The 15,145-nt window shown below is 46.7% G+C and overlaps 5 protein-coding genes and 1 long non-coding RNA gene across 7 annotated transcripts; 4 read left to right on the forward strand and 2 right to left on the reverse strand.

Moving 5' to 3' along the window:
* The first annotated feature begins 259 nt into the window (after nt 1-259).
* fs(1)Yb (female sterile (1) Yb) lies at nt 260-4,608 on the forward strand. The gene is made up of 4 exons (XM_017087031.4): nt 260-596; nt 815-3,268; nt 3,349-3,657; nt 4,133-4,608. Exons 1-4 carry the CDS (start codon nt 315-317, stop codon nt 4,457-4,459), a joined length of 3,372 nt encoding a protein of 1,123 aa, XP_016942520.2. The 5' UTR covers nt 260-314; the 3' UTR covers nt 4,460-4,608.
* A 428-nt stretch (nt 4,609-5,036) lies between these two features.
* Nucleotides 5,037-7,380, forward strand: fs(1)Ya (female sterile (1) Young arrest). Its single transcript, XM_017086531.4, has 2 exons — nt 5,037-5,194; nt 5,251-7,380. Exons 1-2 carry the CDS (start codon nt 5,153-5,155, stop codon nt 7,306-7,308), a joined length of 2,100 nt encoding a protein of 699 aa, XP_016942020.2. The 5' UTR covers nt 5,037-5,152; the 3' UTR covers nt 7,309-7,380.
* On the reverse strand, nt 6,802-7,857 carry LOC139353498 (uncharacterized). The gene is made up of 2 exons (XR_011604802.1): nt 7,732-7,857; nt 6,802-7,673 (listed from the first exon to the last, which is right to left on the reverse strand). It is a non-coding gene; the product is annotated as an uncharacterized lncRNA (long non-coding RNA).
* vilya lies at nt 7,641-9,274 on the forward strand. The gene is made up of 3 exons (XM_017086620.4): nt 7,641-8,124; nt 8,562-8,719; nt 8,784-9,274. The coding sequence occupies exons 1-3, from the start codon at nt 7,741-7,743 to the stop codon at nt 8,989-8,991; spliced, it is 750 nt and encodes a 249-aa protein (XP_016942109.2). The 5' UTR covers nt 7,641-7,740; the 3' UTR covers nt 8,992-9,274.
* A 171-nt stretch (nt 9,275-9,445) lies between these two features.
* dwg (deformed wings) lies at nt 9,446-11,996 on the forward strand. 2 transcript variants are annotated; one of them, XM_036819815.3, is made up of 4 exons: nt 9,446-10,029; nt 10,426-10,476; nt 10,534-10,911; nt 10,973-11,996. In XM_036819815.3, the coding sequence occupies exons 1-4, from the start codon at nt 9,592-9,594 to the stop codon at nt 11,879-11,881; spliced, it is 1,776 nt and encodes a 591-aa protein (XP_036675710.2). In that variant the 5' UTR covers nt 9,446-9,591; the 3' UTR covers nt 11,882-11,996. The 2 variants fall into 2 exon arrangements, with proteins under 2 accessions (XP_036675710.2, XP_016941995.2); XM_017086506.4 differs by lacking the exon at nt 10,426-10,476 and having other exon boundaries at nt 9,448-10,029.
* A 262-nt stretch (nt 11,997-12,258) lies between these two features.
* On the reverse strand, nt 12,259-14,108 carry ttm50 (tiny tim 50). Its single transcript, XM_017086522.4, has 5 exons — nt 13,796-14,108; nt 13,537-13,729; nt 12,935-13,463; nt 12,751-12,874; nt 12,259-12,686 (listed from the first exon to the last, which is right to left on the reverse strand). The coding sequence occupies exons 1-5, from the start codon at nt 13,977-13,979 to the stop codon at nt 12,496-12,498; spliced, it is 1,221 nt and encodes a 406-aa protein (XP_016942011.1). The 5' UTR covers nt 13,980-14,108; the 3' UTR covers nt 12,259-12,495.
* Nucleotides 14,109-15,145: the final 1,037 nt, after the last annotated feature.

Consider the following 15,145-nt stretch of genomic DNA (forward strand, 5'->3'; position numbering starts at 1 on the left):
AAGTTCATTCATGACTAACAAAAGGCAAAAATCTAAATTTAATAACTATATTTGAGGGCAATCCAAAAATTATACAATTTTTACTTTATTACAGGGTATTACATTACCATAAAGCTTTTTATAAATAGGGAATGTTATCGATAAGTGGCATCGATAAGTAGTCAAACTTCAAACGCTGGTCTCCAAATTATTTCAGTTTGTTCGAAACTCCCAAGTGGGACGTGCTCTTTCAAGTTTTTTTCCATCAAAACCCCATTAAACTTGGGATTTGTTTATTTTATTAAAAGTGATTACCCGGAGTAGAAAGTGCAGCAATGAAGCCATTTGAAGATCTCAAGGTTCCCAGCTTTACGGTGGAGCACCAGGGAACCACTTTCACGTACGCCAGTCCGAAACTCGGAGAAGCCTCCTTCGACTTTTTAGCGCAAACGATCAGAGGAAAAGACCCGAACACATGCAGAATTGTTTTGATTTGTCAGCAAAACTCCGAGGCCGAGCATCTGAAATCGGAGCTCGCCGGTCGTGATGTGAACACTATTCTCCTGGAGGCGGATGACCCAATGGCCCACCAAGTGCTGCACCTCTGGTCAAAAGGGGTAAGTTTGGGTTAAAAATCCAATTCATAAACACTCATATGGCCACAAAATGGCTGTTGTATATAAACGCTTGCATATCAAATAAAAAAAGTAAAAATTGTAAGCAGCAACCCTAAAAAAAATGAAAAAAGTTAAAGTTAATCATTTTTCTATTAAAAGGTTTTGACTTTTCTTGGTCACTTATAATTAATGACAAGTTTATTGTATCCTACTTCCAGTACATCCACCAAGCTCTGATTCTTTGTGATACCATGCTCAACTTTCTTGAGGGGTTTGAGGTAAATTTCGTGATCCATACAACGCTGCCGCCGTTGAAAAAGTTTGAGGAACGTTTGGAGTGGTTTAGTAAGTCGGAAATGAAAGCCGAGATGTTGGTTATAACTGCTCAAAGCGAGGAAAATAAGATTTCTGGAAATAATGCACAGGCAGAAATGGGGGAAACCCCAAAGAACGACGTAAATGGTATTCCTAAAATGGAGGGTAAATCTGTCCCGGATCTGCAACTACCTCCACAAAACAAGTCCTTCAGTGATATAAAACCAGTGGTCAAGAATGACCCCAAATATCTTCAGAACCTAGGTGAAAAGGAAATCGAAATATTTAAATCCTCAAAAGACGGTAAAGCGCAGATGGAGGCCTTTGCTAAATCTGTATTTTATCCATCCGGTCCGATCTCTGGTATAAAAGACTTCAATTCTCCTGTAGCGCTCGAGAGAATCCCAAAATCTTTGGATGATATCCAACTAAATGATAATAAGAATCAATCATCCTCAAAGGTAGACGACTTTATGGAAAAGTTTTTAAAACTGGGCTACGTTGAGTCCCAAAATACAGGAACCCCTAAGTTTGATCAGGAACCAAATTCTTTTAAAGTAGATGAAAATATGTCTATAATGCTTCCACGATGTAGTCCTTCAAAAGGTGAATCTCCTCCACAATACTCTCCGGCAGAAGACCTTTCAGTGTTAAGTACCAAATATCCAACGGAGGCTTCGGAAGTTGAGTTACAGAGCTTGTTGATGGCATGTAGACTTCAAAGTGCTCCCCAAGACTTCGAGCCTGTACCTCCTCCTCCCATTGCCCCCATTGGAGAGTCCCCCTCCCTGGAGCTGCTTCCTGATCTCTGTGGCATTGATGATACCAATTCCCTGGATTCGTACCAAACTGTGGAGGACTCTCCTGTCGATCCCTCGGAGGGTGCCCTTTCTGCAGGGGGAACGACTGCCTATAATTATGGCGTTCTGGCCTGGAGTCGCCATCTGGTCGCTCCGTGCTACGATCTGGGCGGACTGTCGGGCATAAGCAACACCACCAGGAATGCCATACACCAGCTGGGTGTGGACAAGTCAAGGGCCAAGGCCGTCCAGAGATTCGCCTGGCCTCATGTCTCCTCGGGGAAGCCCGTGATCGTTGTGGGCAACTTGCAGACCGGCAAGACCTGGTGCTATCTGCCCACTTTCTGCCAGCGGAGCCACAAGGAGCTGCAACGCCGTCCAGTGGATGGCCATGGACCCACCAGCATCTTTGTGTGCTCCAATCAATCGCAGGGCAATCAGATTGGCCGCTGGATTGACTCGCTCCTCCGCTCGCTGGACAATGAGGTGGCCCTGGAGGGTGTGGTCACCTGCTGGGACAAGGACAATGTGGCGGACATCGCCTGCCGGCTCAGTCAGCCCGTTGGAATCCTGCTGACCAGCGTGCACATGCTGCTCCAACTGCTGTCGCATCACTCCAAGAAGTCGCCCATTTTCGATGTCCGAGCGGTGAAGTTTATAGCCCTGGATAACTTGAATGACATGGTGCGCTTATTGCCGGATGTCACAATGAAGGTGCTCAAAAGGTTGCCCGAAATGTTCGACTTTGCCCAGAATAAGTGCCAACTCTTTGTGTCCGGGCGAAATTGGCTGAATGATTTGATGGTGCAGCGCATCCTGCCGCTGATGCCCGATGTCCTCATCCTCTTCGATGACGCCTTGGAGGCCAGCATCTATGGCGGCGTTGAGCTGGACACTAGGATAGTGCCGGAGGAGCAGAAGATCAAGCACTTGGTGGCTGTGATCAGGGACACGAATCGCACCGACGAGCGCACGGTTGTGGTCTGCTCAACCGCATCCGAAGTTCTCCATATTCGCCAAAAGCTGGGCAAGATGGGGATGGACGTGCAGATCTGCATCTCGGAGGCGAACTACGCCCAAGTCAATCAATGGCGGCGGAAATCCCCGGCCTGTCTGCTCCTGGTCACAGATGATGTGGTGTCGAAACTGAGGTGTGGTTCCATAACGCTGCTCATCCATTACAGCTGGGACACTAGTTGGATGCGTTTTAAGAACCGCTTCAGCCTGTTCTACGGTAATTACATGGCGATTCCACAAGGGGAACGCGGTCAATCCGTGGTCTTCGCCCGGGAAACCGATGTGGATAGCATCTGGCTGATTTCCAACTTTCTGCTGGAGCATGGGCTACCAAGGCCCACCCGTTTGCTCGACATCGTAGCCCAGCATCGCCTGGCGGAACCGCTTAATACGGCTATGCTCAAGCTCTGTCGCCAGTTGACCGCTTATGGGGATTGCCTGAGGTATACCTGCAGGTACCGCCATCTGTTGTGGCGGCCGGAGGTCCTACCACCGGATCACTATCCCACCGAGGGCGAGATTCGGTTTACGGTCCTAGGTGTAAGTATTTTGTGTATGATTCTAACCAAAAAAGCATGTGTAAAACAAATTTTCTTACTCACTTTTAATGTGTTCTCCAGTGCAACAGCCCAGCCAATATATCGGTGCGTCTGAGCGATCAATTCCCCACGATGGCTCACTACCTCAAAGCTCCGATGACCAATCTGGGCCAGCAAGTGCAGCGGCACTACGAACTGGAGGAGAACCGACGCAGGCACCCGAATCCTGTGCCTGGGGAGAGGGCGGTGGTCAAGAACCTTAACCGATACGAGCGGGTGGTCATAGTGGACGTGGATAATAGCAAGGTCTCGGTGCAACTGTTGGACACGTCCATTGAAATCCTCATTTACAACGCTAGTCAAGTGTACATCTGCGAAAAGATGTTTAAGGTAACCAATATAATATCCTAAGCCATTAAAATATTAAATTATAATCATTATGAATCATGTCTATTTATATCCTATTGTAGAATGATATATAACCTATCTTAATATGAAATAATACAGTTTTTACTGCATCCTAAGTAATATATACACAACCTTAAACTTCATCATGTTTGATTATAAGTGAATTTGCTTATTATTTATAGATCCTAAGCAATATCTTTTACTAGTTCGACTGATTGTCTTAAAATATACCGAACTTATTAGACTCTCTCTATGTCATATTGTATTTCATCCCAGGTTGATCTTAAACAATATTATAAGTATACTAAATAATAAAAGAATATGCTTTTAATTAATAGATCATAGGTAATATCATATACTACAACTTACTTTATCCTTATAGTAAGTGTAATCATACTTCAAGTAATATAGTTTACATATTAGAACTGTATCTGATTGTATCTTTAAACCTTTACAGGATCGACCGAGGGAAGCGATGGAAGTGAGGATCACTGGCCTTGAGCCAGGAACCCTCGATCGCATTTGGCCGGAGGATGCGCGCAATGTGGTGCGCAACCAGTTCTTCAGCAGGACCCAAAATAGACGGAGCCGCAAGTTCTTTGCTGTTGTGCAGGCCACCATCCATGAGACCATCTTCGTTCGAAATGTGTACGATAGTGAGGGCAACGACCTCCGCACCTTTGTTACAAATCGCTTCCGCGTTTATCAGGAAAAGCGTTGCCTCGATAAGCTTATTAGGATGGTCCAGAGCTCCGTGCCCAAACCATGCCCAATAAGCCACTAATTTTATCAATTGACTTTTTTTTTCTTATATCCCTAATGGGTTTGCATTTAAACTTGAAACGAAAACGTTTTCACATTTTCATATGATTTTTGAAATTTATTGAACCATTGCATTTGATTATTCGTGCATTTAATACATAATATTTCATTATGGATTCATTCCTCATTCTGATATTGAATTACTGTGTTAATCATGATACTTGATGGCATTTTTACTTGCTTTGCTTTTATTATATTTGCAATGATGCTTTCGTATAATAAATTGCATGAACCTAGCCGTCTTTAAATTTCGGGTTGCATAATCATATAATATGTTGTGTTGAGGATAATTGAAAAGCATGAAAACATTAATCATTAACTTGATTAAAAATCAAATATTTCAAGACTTGACTAGGACATTTTAGATCTGATTAAATTGTTGATTTCTGCATTATTAATAAATCCTATTTACTTATAGAATCAAAACGTATTATTTCCTTTGTTTATGTGATCTATATAAATAACGGAAAGTACGAGGACAGCAAAATAAATATATCTCAATTGAGTGTTAAATATTTAGACACTAATCGATATTATAATAATACCCATTAATTTACCATCATTTGTCACTGTAACTTCCATATCTAACTAAAGAACCGTTTGATTTTCGTGTGAAAGTGTATGTCCATGTCCATGTGTAAAGTTCGCGCAATTAATGTCGTTTTCCAATGTCCTAATCATGCGACAGCTCGATGAGGTAGGCTCCAAGTGCTTCCCCAGTGTCGCAAGTAGTGATCCCTCCTCGTTTTCTAGGGCAAGTGCCACATCTGTAAGCGGGTTTTCTGTTGCGGCAAGTGCCGTCAGAATCATCAGTTCAAAGCCCACGCCATTGCTGTGCGAGAACCATTGGGATTGAGAGGCTCCAGTGGCGGCGGAGGCGGAATTATGGAGTACCGCCATCAAATGGAGTCCGGAGCGACCACTATCTATGTATTCTGCCCCATTTGCGAGCGGCAACCACTACTGCTCCGCGAAGAGATGCACGGCGAGCTGCTGGCCCACATCGAGACGTGTCACCTTCCGTTGAGATGCAGGAAATGCCAGCGCAACTATACGCGCGTCGATGATCTGCTGGAGTTCAGCAAGTGTGTGGATCAGCAGCAGAGCTGCACGGAGACCAGCGGCAATGATCTCACTGGCGAAACGGAAACCTCCAAAGTGACGGTAAAGAAGGCGCCCAATAGCACCGCCATCTCCACGCAAACTTCGCCGGGCGTAACGCCCATTTCGCTAATCAATATGCGCTGGAAGGCCAAGAGCCGCCTCACCCATGAGGAGTTTATCAGCGACAGCGTCTCCTCCATACGCAACCTCTCCTCGTTTAGCAACAGTTCCATTCGCCGTTCCATTGGTCACCTGAGCGTGAATCCGCCAGAAACTGCGGTCAAGGGAAAGGTCATACGGTCAACATCCACGCCACTGCAGGTGGAATCCGTGTTCGCCAAGCCCAAGGAGCCGATTGTCTTCAATGCCTCTAATGGCGGTCATGTGTCCAGTATCTACCATGAGGAGCCCAGTCCGGCTTTGGAGAACAATCCCGTCCAGCCGCAGCAGCAGCAACCGTTGCAGCAGCGCGCCTGGAAGATGGGCGCACGGAATAAGATGAGCGCCGCCACACCGTTGCGCCAGGTCATGTCGAAAAGCATACAGAAGGCCTTCGTGGAGCACGGCGGTATGCTGGTCCACCAGCCACCATCCGCGGTGATTCAACGTCGCGTCCGCCTCGATCTAAGCGAACACAGTTCCTGCGAGGCGGCAGGATCCTCCGCCCTGGACCTGCGACTGTCGCCAGCCATGCGGCGCACCCAGAGCGAGTCCAGCACCTCGGAGGTCAGCAGCAGTTCCAGCTGCTCACGTAATACCGATCTCTACAAGCGTCCGTTTCTGCTTTCCGCCCAGAAACTCACCACAGAATCGATCATCATCACCCGAATGAACTCCAACTCGCAGGAGAGCTCGTCCACGGTGTACAATTCGTGCGAGAGTGTGGAAATCATACGCTCCACATCGGAATCGGCCGACCTCCATGTCCATGTGCCGGCCATAACGCCTATCCGTGTGACTGGCGCGGGGATCAATAAGAAACAAATCAAGTTTGAGACGCCTTTGAAGGGGGGAAGCCTAGAGTTGGTGACGCAAGGCGAGGGCGACGAAACCAAGGATCAGTTCTTCACACCGGATCCTGGGACGCCGGAACGACCAGATCGGCGTAATCGTCAGGCGATTGTGCCGCGCCAGCTGAGCGGCGAGTTTTCTCCCAAGAAAGAGAAGGCCAAAGAGAAGGAGATGGCTGTTTTGGCCCTGGTCTCGCCGCCAGTTCAGCGTCCCAGGGTGCGTCCTCCGTTGCGCGAGTGTCGTCAGCGGAGGGTCTTTAGCGGTGTACAGGATGTGGGCGAGCCGGAGGACCCGGACGAAGAGGAGGACGTGGTGTTCCGGCCCACGAACGCCTCCACGCGCAACGACAAGAAGCAGGAGCCGCCAAACTCCGGCCGCCTGTGGTCGCTGATGACCTCCATGATGCGGCTGCCGGCCAGCCTGCGCGGCGAAAAAGACACGGAGAGCAGGGATCTGGATCAGGACAAGGAGAACGCCGTCTCGGTCTCACTTATCCGCCGCTGCGCCTCCATCGCTGGCTCTCTGGTGCGTCCCAGTGGCAAGGAGTCGTCCTCCATGGAGGACAACCAGAGCCTCAAGAGGAAGCGCACCCAAACGCTGGACAACCAGTACTGCAGCCCGATGTCGCCGTCCAGCTCCTCGAAGCGATACCGCATCCGGCCCAGGGAGCCCATCGAGCGCATGCGTCGCCACTAGGATTTAAGCTTTTAATTGCATATTTGTGTTTTTATTGTGAATTTCTTTTTTTAATAAATGTTTGGTCTTGCATTTGCCGTTATGCGGAGCGTTGCCACCTGGCTGTTCTATAATTTACAAGACAGGAATATTTTATCGGACTAGCAACTCTGGCAGCTTTATTTAAGGCCTTTTTACTGTTTTTCAGTTGATTAAACTCTTAGAAAGCTATGAAAAAGAACTTTGTAAATATATTTCCACCCTTTATTTGATGGGTCACTATTTAATTTAAACAATTTAAAGCCCAATAAAACCCAAAAGCTCAGCTTAGAACTTATCTCGTGTAGAGGGGTCTTAAGCAGAGCTGCCATACTGACCGAATAATCCTGTGTGAAAGTAAAAGCGGAATTAATTAATTTAACTGTATTAGATTAAGAAACCAACGTTTGTGGGATGTCCAAGTTGAGGTCTGGTGCACATCAGGCGCCATCCAGCGGTGCTGGATTTGATGAGGCGGAGGCGGTCAAGCTGTGGATCCACTGCAGCAGGTGCTACGAACTGTTTGCTGAGAAGAAGTTCACCTTCTTCCTGCTCGCCTGTCACCACGTTTTCTGCGAAAAGTGCATCAAGGTGGCGGCCGGACGCACGCCCACCGACGCCCCCATCTACGAGTGCTCCACCTGCAAGCAGAGTGTCCGCGGCCGCCAGGTGACCAACACGATGCCCAAGCACTTCAAGGACTTCTTCCACCCGGAGCCCTGCACCCTGGCCAACGACCTTGTCGAGAAGTTCCAGCGGCGCAACCACCGGCACTTCGACAGGTTCAAGGAGAGAAAGGTGCGAATAAGTATATTTCAACAGTATATCCTTACAACAAAGACCTTGCAAAACATATCACATGACATACGCTAAAGATTCCGCACTTTAAAGTACTAGAAAAAAAGGTGCGGATCAGCATTAATATATATGGATTATATTATTAACTATGTACCATTGTACCTGTTGCTTAAAAATTACTCTTACAAAACATTCGTTCAGTAAGGTAATCAGGGAGCAGATTAACAGGGTCAAGCCCTAAAAAATCTCTTAAATTAATTTGGAATATTTAAGCAAAAAAATTATACTAAATATTTGATGGCTTCCATTTAATTGACCCAAAGGTCTTGGTCGGTAGCGCTCTATTCATAAGTTAGCACATACATAGTTTTGAACTTTAAGTTAGCTTTATATAGATAAAGAAAATATTTAATTGAAACATTCTTTTGTCTCCGCAGGAAGTCGAGATGAACAAGTTGAACAAGGACATCGAGTTGGCCAGGACCTTGTGCCAAAAGCGCTTGCAGGAGATGCAGATGCTGCGCGTGGAGCGCAAGAAACTTTCGCAGCGGATGCGGCATATAAAACTAGAAAATCAAAAGGCGGAAATGCTAAGGTTCGAATTTTTATATAAGTTTGTTTTTATCTGCATCGACGTTTATTATTTCTATAATCCTTAGAATTGCCCAGGCCAATCTGAACCGTTCATTGGAGACGACGAAGTCATCATCACCTGCACCGGACTTAATTCGTGGACGCATTCGAGGTCGTGGAGCCTCTCAGGCGCCAAGTCGACGAAGTTCTAGGGACTCGAATCGCAGTTCTCAAGCTAAGAGAAGGCAGGTCACCGGCTTCAGGCATCAGCCAAACCACTCTTTCAATCTTTAAACTAATATTTAAATAAGAAAAACTGTTACCCTTACTTACAATATCTATAAGTAAATTAGCTTGAAACTCATGTAAATAGCTTGAGACTAAGAAAGTAAGATATTCTGGTAATGTACAATTCGTTACGTTTTTGTTTGTGATCAAAGGTACATTAACCATTACTTACAATATCAATAAGAACATCTGAATAATTGTTTAGTTTGAATATTAAAGTTAATTCTCATCTGAATAATATTTACTAAATATATAGCTTGGAACTTGAAAAATAAGATGTTAGCACAATGAGTATCAGAGCCTTTTTCTGTAAAAATCTTTAAGAATGCAATTAATTTACATTAATTTCTTGCACACTCCTGTTAAATTAACATTCGCTGTTACCATTAACAGGAACGCCAACACTTTATTCGATAAATCGCATCGTGAAACAAAACAGTGAACACAATCGATGCCTAAATTATCGATTGTATCGAATAAACATCTGCCAAAAACGCATAAAAAGAGTGTATTAAAAAAAGAAGCCAAACGTCAAGAAAGCGGCGAATCCGGCTATTCCCGACGCTGCAAACCAGGACAAGGACACCGGATACGGATTTGGAGAGGATGATGACCGGCAAGGTGGGCGGGGTGGTGGTGCTCAACTGCCGGACGTGCACGCGTGCCTGCAAGCAGCACAAGCCGCTGCATGAGGAGATCGAACTGGGACCGGAGGGCAGCACAACGCTGGCCAGCATGCTCAACTACTGCGCCGGGCTCTCTTTCGAGCCGCAGGACGGCGCCGCCATGCCACAGCACATCTGCCTCAATTGCCTGCAGCTCCTGGAACAGGCGTTCAACTTCAAGCGCATGGTCATCGACTCCGATGAGCTTCTCCGCCTGGGCCTGGACGAGGCGCAAGGCACCAGCCACCAACACAATCAACAGTGCCAGCAAAACCAGCAGCAGCACCACCAAAATCCCGACCAGCAACAGCACGCCGGCGATCCAGGCGAGGAGTACCTCATGATCGAGATGCTCAACGAGGAGCAGGAGCCCGGCACTGTAAATAACTATTATATATTGGTATTCTAAGATAGAATGGGAAGTGTTCTTTTTATACCTTAGTAAGAGCCTTGTTGATCGAATCCCAACGGAATCTGGTCAGGATCGAGTCGCTCGGTACGAGGTTTTTGGTGCTTATTTCAATTAGCAATAGGAGCAGGGGCGTGGCCACTGTAACAACAGAAAAGAGTTAAGTTTATTGGACTATAACAACCACAACTACCACAATGGTATATGGGTTCTTTAAAATATATTGGGGTAGGTTTAATTGATAAGTTAGTATGTAAGAGTCTGGAATAATCAACAAGTCTAAGACGTGTTATGCAAATTCCAAGATATTTCCATTTTGATTTATAATTGGATTTGATAAAACGAAGGGCTTTTGCCAAGTTTCAGGTAGAATGCCATATAAGTGTCTCACCTAAGATCCTTAATCATTGCATTAAGGTAACATTAAATATGTTATTATAAAATAATACATTTAATGACTTCAATCTCTTGCAGTTGGAAGAACAAGAAGTCGAGGCCGAACCTCACGAGCACATGAACGAGGAGGAATTCGTCATCGAGGAAGTGGCCGATCATGAGGAGGAGCTGACGGAGGAGGATCAACAGCATGAACAGGCGGGCGGCCAGGAGGAGCACATCACCATGGAGAGTGTTCATGAATTTCAGCCCGCCGAAGTTGAGTACGTGACCATTAAGGATGAGTTCGAAACGATCGTCACTGAGGAGGATGAGATCGAGATAATGGACGAGTCCGGAGCACAAGACGAAATACTGGACGGGCAGATGATTGTGATACCCGCTGAAGGAGCCATAGACGAGGTGATCGGGGAGGAGGCCATCGAGCTAGACGAGAACGAGCGCGAAGAGCATCTGGTAGGTGGTCATGGTATAACATACACAAGGAATCAACTCATTTACAATTCCTTACCCACAGCTGCCGGAAGGGGAGGATGTCTGCGAGGAGGAGGACTTCCTGGAGGAGTCGCTGGACTCAACGCCTCTGACCACGGGCGAAGCTCTTCCGCATGTGTGCTCCGTGTGCCAGAAGGCGTTCCGCCAGCAGTGTCGACTGAACCAGCACATGCGCTCCCACGTCGACGAGAAGCACTACGAGTGCGAGGAGTGTGGCAAGCGACTGAAGCACCTGCGCAACTACAAGGAGCACATGCTCACCCACACCAATGTCAAGCCGCACCAGTGCAACATCTGCGATCGGTTCTACCGCACTACCTCTAGTCTGGCGGCCCACAAAAGAACGCATGCTGAGGAGAAGCCCTATAACTGCGATCAGTGCGGCCGTGGATATGCGGCCTACGATCACCTTAGACGCCACAAGCTCACCCATACGGGCGAAAGACCCTACGCCTGCGATCTTTGCGACAAGGCGTACTATGATTCGTCCTCCCTGCGCCAGCACAAGATTAGCCATACCGGCGAGAAGGCCTTCACTTGCGAGATCTGCGGCGTGGGACTGTCCCAGAAATCGGGCTACAAGAAGCACCTGCTCGTCCACACCGGCGCCAAGCCGCACAAGTGTCCCATCTGCGATCGGGCCTTTACCTTCACGAGCAACCTCAATGCCCACGTCCGCCTGCATTCCGGCGAAAAGCCGTTCAAGTGCGAAGTCTGCATGAAGGCCTTTCCCACAAAGAAGCGTCTGAATAGCCATTTGCGTGTCCACAATAAAGAGACGCCGGTGATGGCCACCGCCGGCGGGCAGTCAATCGATAACCGCCGACGAGCGGTGGCAGGAGGAGCAGGCAGCGGAGGAGCCGCCAACCTGCACCTAACCGAAGTACCTGAGCAACCGGTGTCCACCTCCAAAGTGGTGGTGGTACTTTGAGCGGGCATCGGTCGGAGGGTGCGGCTGTAGAGTGTAAGACTAGACTAAGGTTTTTACATTTACGACTACGTGGATCTGTTAGAAATCAAACACAATAAAAAGTAATGACACTGTACCATGTACATGTATTTTTCTACCCACAAATAAAGAGTCTCCTTAATATTTTGGGAGTATGTATTATATATCTATTAACGATATATGTATTTTCCAGAAGGTGTAATCGCTATCTTTGATAAGATAACACATCGTACTAGTGGCTCTATTAAGGACTTTTGAAAATGAAACACAGGGTTTTTTCTTTTGTTTTTGGTTTCGCTTTAAGGTCATCTGTTTATAATAATATTATTATGATTACATTGCCAAACAACAAAAACAAGCAAGTTTAGTTATTTATTTAAACAAAAACATTCGCCTTATCCTTATCCCAAAGGAGTAATAAAAAGAGCGTGCCTTCCTTTCCTGCGCCCTACTCCATCTCTTAATCGATGAAAATTATGGCCAGTGTGCTGCTGCAGGGGGTTTGTTGTTTGTTGTGTCTCCCGATTTCTGTGCTTCGGGGCAGGCGGAAGGTTAAGGTATGGATATGGAACGGGGTGTGCGGGATGGCCAGCCTCCTAACGCCCCAGAATGTTGCGCGACCACTGCTTGACCATGGGCTTGGTTTTTGACTGCTCGATGCGTTCCGCCTCCTGCATTTGCTCGGCCAATTTGCGCTGATTGTCCCGGAACTGACTGATGGGATCGTCGAATTGGCGATAGTAGTGGAGCACCTCACGCACATCGTCCACATTGTTCTGGGCAATAACTAGGGAGAACAAGGCACAATGTTTATTACAGAACTCAATCCAGTTATCTGGGGCAAAACTTACTCTTCAGGAAGGCAATCAAGTCCAGTAGTTGACCATCATCGTCATTGCCATGCCAGCGGGCCAAGCCGAATGTATTGTCCGGATGCATTTTGGTGGCATTCGCATCCCAGTCAATTACAATTACCTAAAATGACAAGTTATTAAAAGATACTCTTACTTTCAAGCAGGCATATTAGGCACACACCTTTTTCAAGTCGCGATTCAGGTTGTCCAGGTTCTTTACGTGGTGCCCGTCCACAAAGTGTGTGGCATCCCTGACCAGGCGGTACATGATGTACCCGTTGGGATCGAGGGCGTCCAGGATGGGGAACACGGTCATGCCCTGTTCGGCGGTGAACACAACGATCTCGAACTCTTTGGCGCACTCGGCCAGAAAGTGATCCACGCCGGGACGCTTCTTGAAGCGCCAGCCCGTCTGGTACGTCCAGTCCGGATGCACCAGCACGTCCTTCATCTCCAGGACGAGCGTATAGCGCGGCTGCACATACGGCGGCTTGAGCGGATCGGGTAGCAGCTTGGCCCGCGACGGCTCCTGGATCATACGCTGATAGTAGTGCATGCTCTTCCACATTCGCTGCAGATATTGCTGCACCAGCGGCTTGTGTGTGAACTCATCCTCGATGGTCTGCCCGTTGGGATCTACCTCTGGCTTGCCGAACTCGTAGACGGCCCACAGGCCAGCGGCCACACCGCCGCCGCCAAAGATTGCGAAGCTGCAGGAGAACGGGATTCAAATTTTCGGTAAGTAAAGGTGTGATCAAGGAAGAAAAAGGCCAGAAAACCTACCCCAGCTTCATGCGCTTCCAGGCGCGCTCATTCTCCTTGGCCTCCTCCTCCTCGCGCTTCTGGCGCTCCTGCTCGGCGGTGCTGTCCACCTCGGGCGAGGTCTGGGGAAAGAGCTTGGCCAGCAGTGGGGCATTCGAGACGGGTGGCGTGGCCTCGGAGGTGGCTCCTCCGGCGGCTCCTCCAGTCTCCTGCTCTGTAGTGTGGAAAAGGCGCATGATTGGATGGGAATCTGGTGGCTTGTGCAGTGGGGATCACTTACTGGTGGTGCTGCTGTAGCCGCGAGCCGATGGCAGCGATGTGGAAGTGGACAGGCGCGATGAAGCACGGCGGTGGTGGTGGGCTGGGTGATTACCCAATGCGCTGGGCTGGCGGATTCGGGTAAGAACGCGCGGCGAGGTCAGGCCGCGCAGCATCTGGAGGACGGTGGCCGGTGCCATGCTCATGCTTCCTGGATTCGGGTTCTTTCACCGATTTTGAGTCCTGCCCGCCTAGCAGGGACTTTTTCTTACAGAATTTCCAATGAAAGATTTCAACCTCGCACCGGCACGGCGTTGGCGTTAGGGATAATTGGTGGCCAGTCGCCAGCAGGCGTTAGTACATTCAGCACGTGGTGCTCCGTTATTGCGAAGCGGCTATTTTCAAGCCAGTTCCGACGAATTTCGTTCTTTACCGTACTTATACAGCACCACGATAACAATAGGTTATTAACTTTAAATTTTAGGATTACTAGTATATGTATGGTGGCTAGGCAAACTCGGCCCAATGTTTAATAAAGAATTAGTAAATTTATACAAAAAACATTTGATGTTAGGACTTTTATATTCCTAAAAGTTCTGAAACATAAATGTCTTGACATCAAGTGTTTTTACAAAGAATGCAAAGTAAAAGTGATTGTTATGAGGACATTTTTTTCAACCAACAATAAATTTAACAGAAAAATTATAAATATACAATTTTAAAATTTGTCTAATTTTTAAACTCTTGTGTGTAAGGTAAAGAATAGACATTGGTTCAGTATTAATAAAATTTATTGAGTTCAATTTCTTTTTAAAAATGTAAACAGGTACACAGACACCATTTCTAGTTTTCCGTGACAATTGGATCCTCCTGAGTAAAAGCCCCACACAAACTTATGTTCCATCCACTACTGGTTCCGCGGTACAACTAAGAATACAATAAATATGATTGGACACATGTATCTTGAATGTTTTTGCTGAAACACACTGCAAGACTACATATATTAGTAAAAAAAAAGTCACCATGGCCCATGTCTTCGGAATTTGACGTGAAAGAGGAAATTCCCAAGTTTTTTATCATTTCATTGATCCACTAAAATATAAATGTTAAATTAAAGTAATTTTTATTGCGGCTTAAAGCAATTTTATGAGGATATTTTATTGGACTTGTATAGCAATAAAACCATTTTTTGTTTAATTATCTACTCCTATATGTTGTCAAATTTAAAATACATAAGTCATGGCAACCTATATAAGGACCCAATTATCACGGAAAGTAGAAATGGTTTCTGGAAATTTCAAAAAGTTGACTTTTAAGTTCCTGTGTTGGTAAAAAAAAAATATTTAGCTAATTTCAAGCGGTTGTGCTGTTC

The sequence above is a fragment of the Drosophila suzukii genome, chromosome X, assembly GCF_043229965.1.
Source record: "Drosophila suzukii chromosome X, CBGP_Dsuzu_IsoJpt1.0, whole genome shotgun sequence".
Taxonomy (NCBI): domain Eukaryota; kingdom Metazoa; phylum Arthropoda; class Insecta; order Diptera; family Drosophilidae; genus Drosophila; species Drosophila suzukii.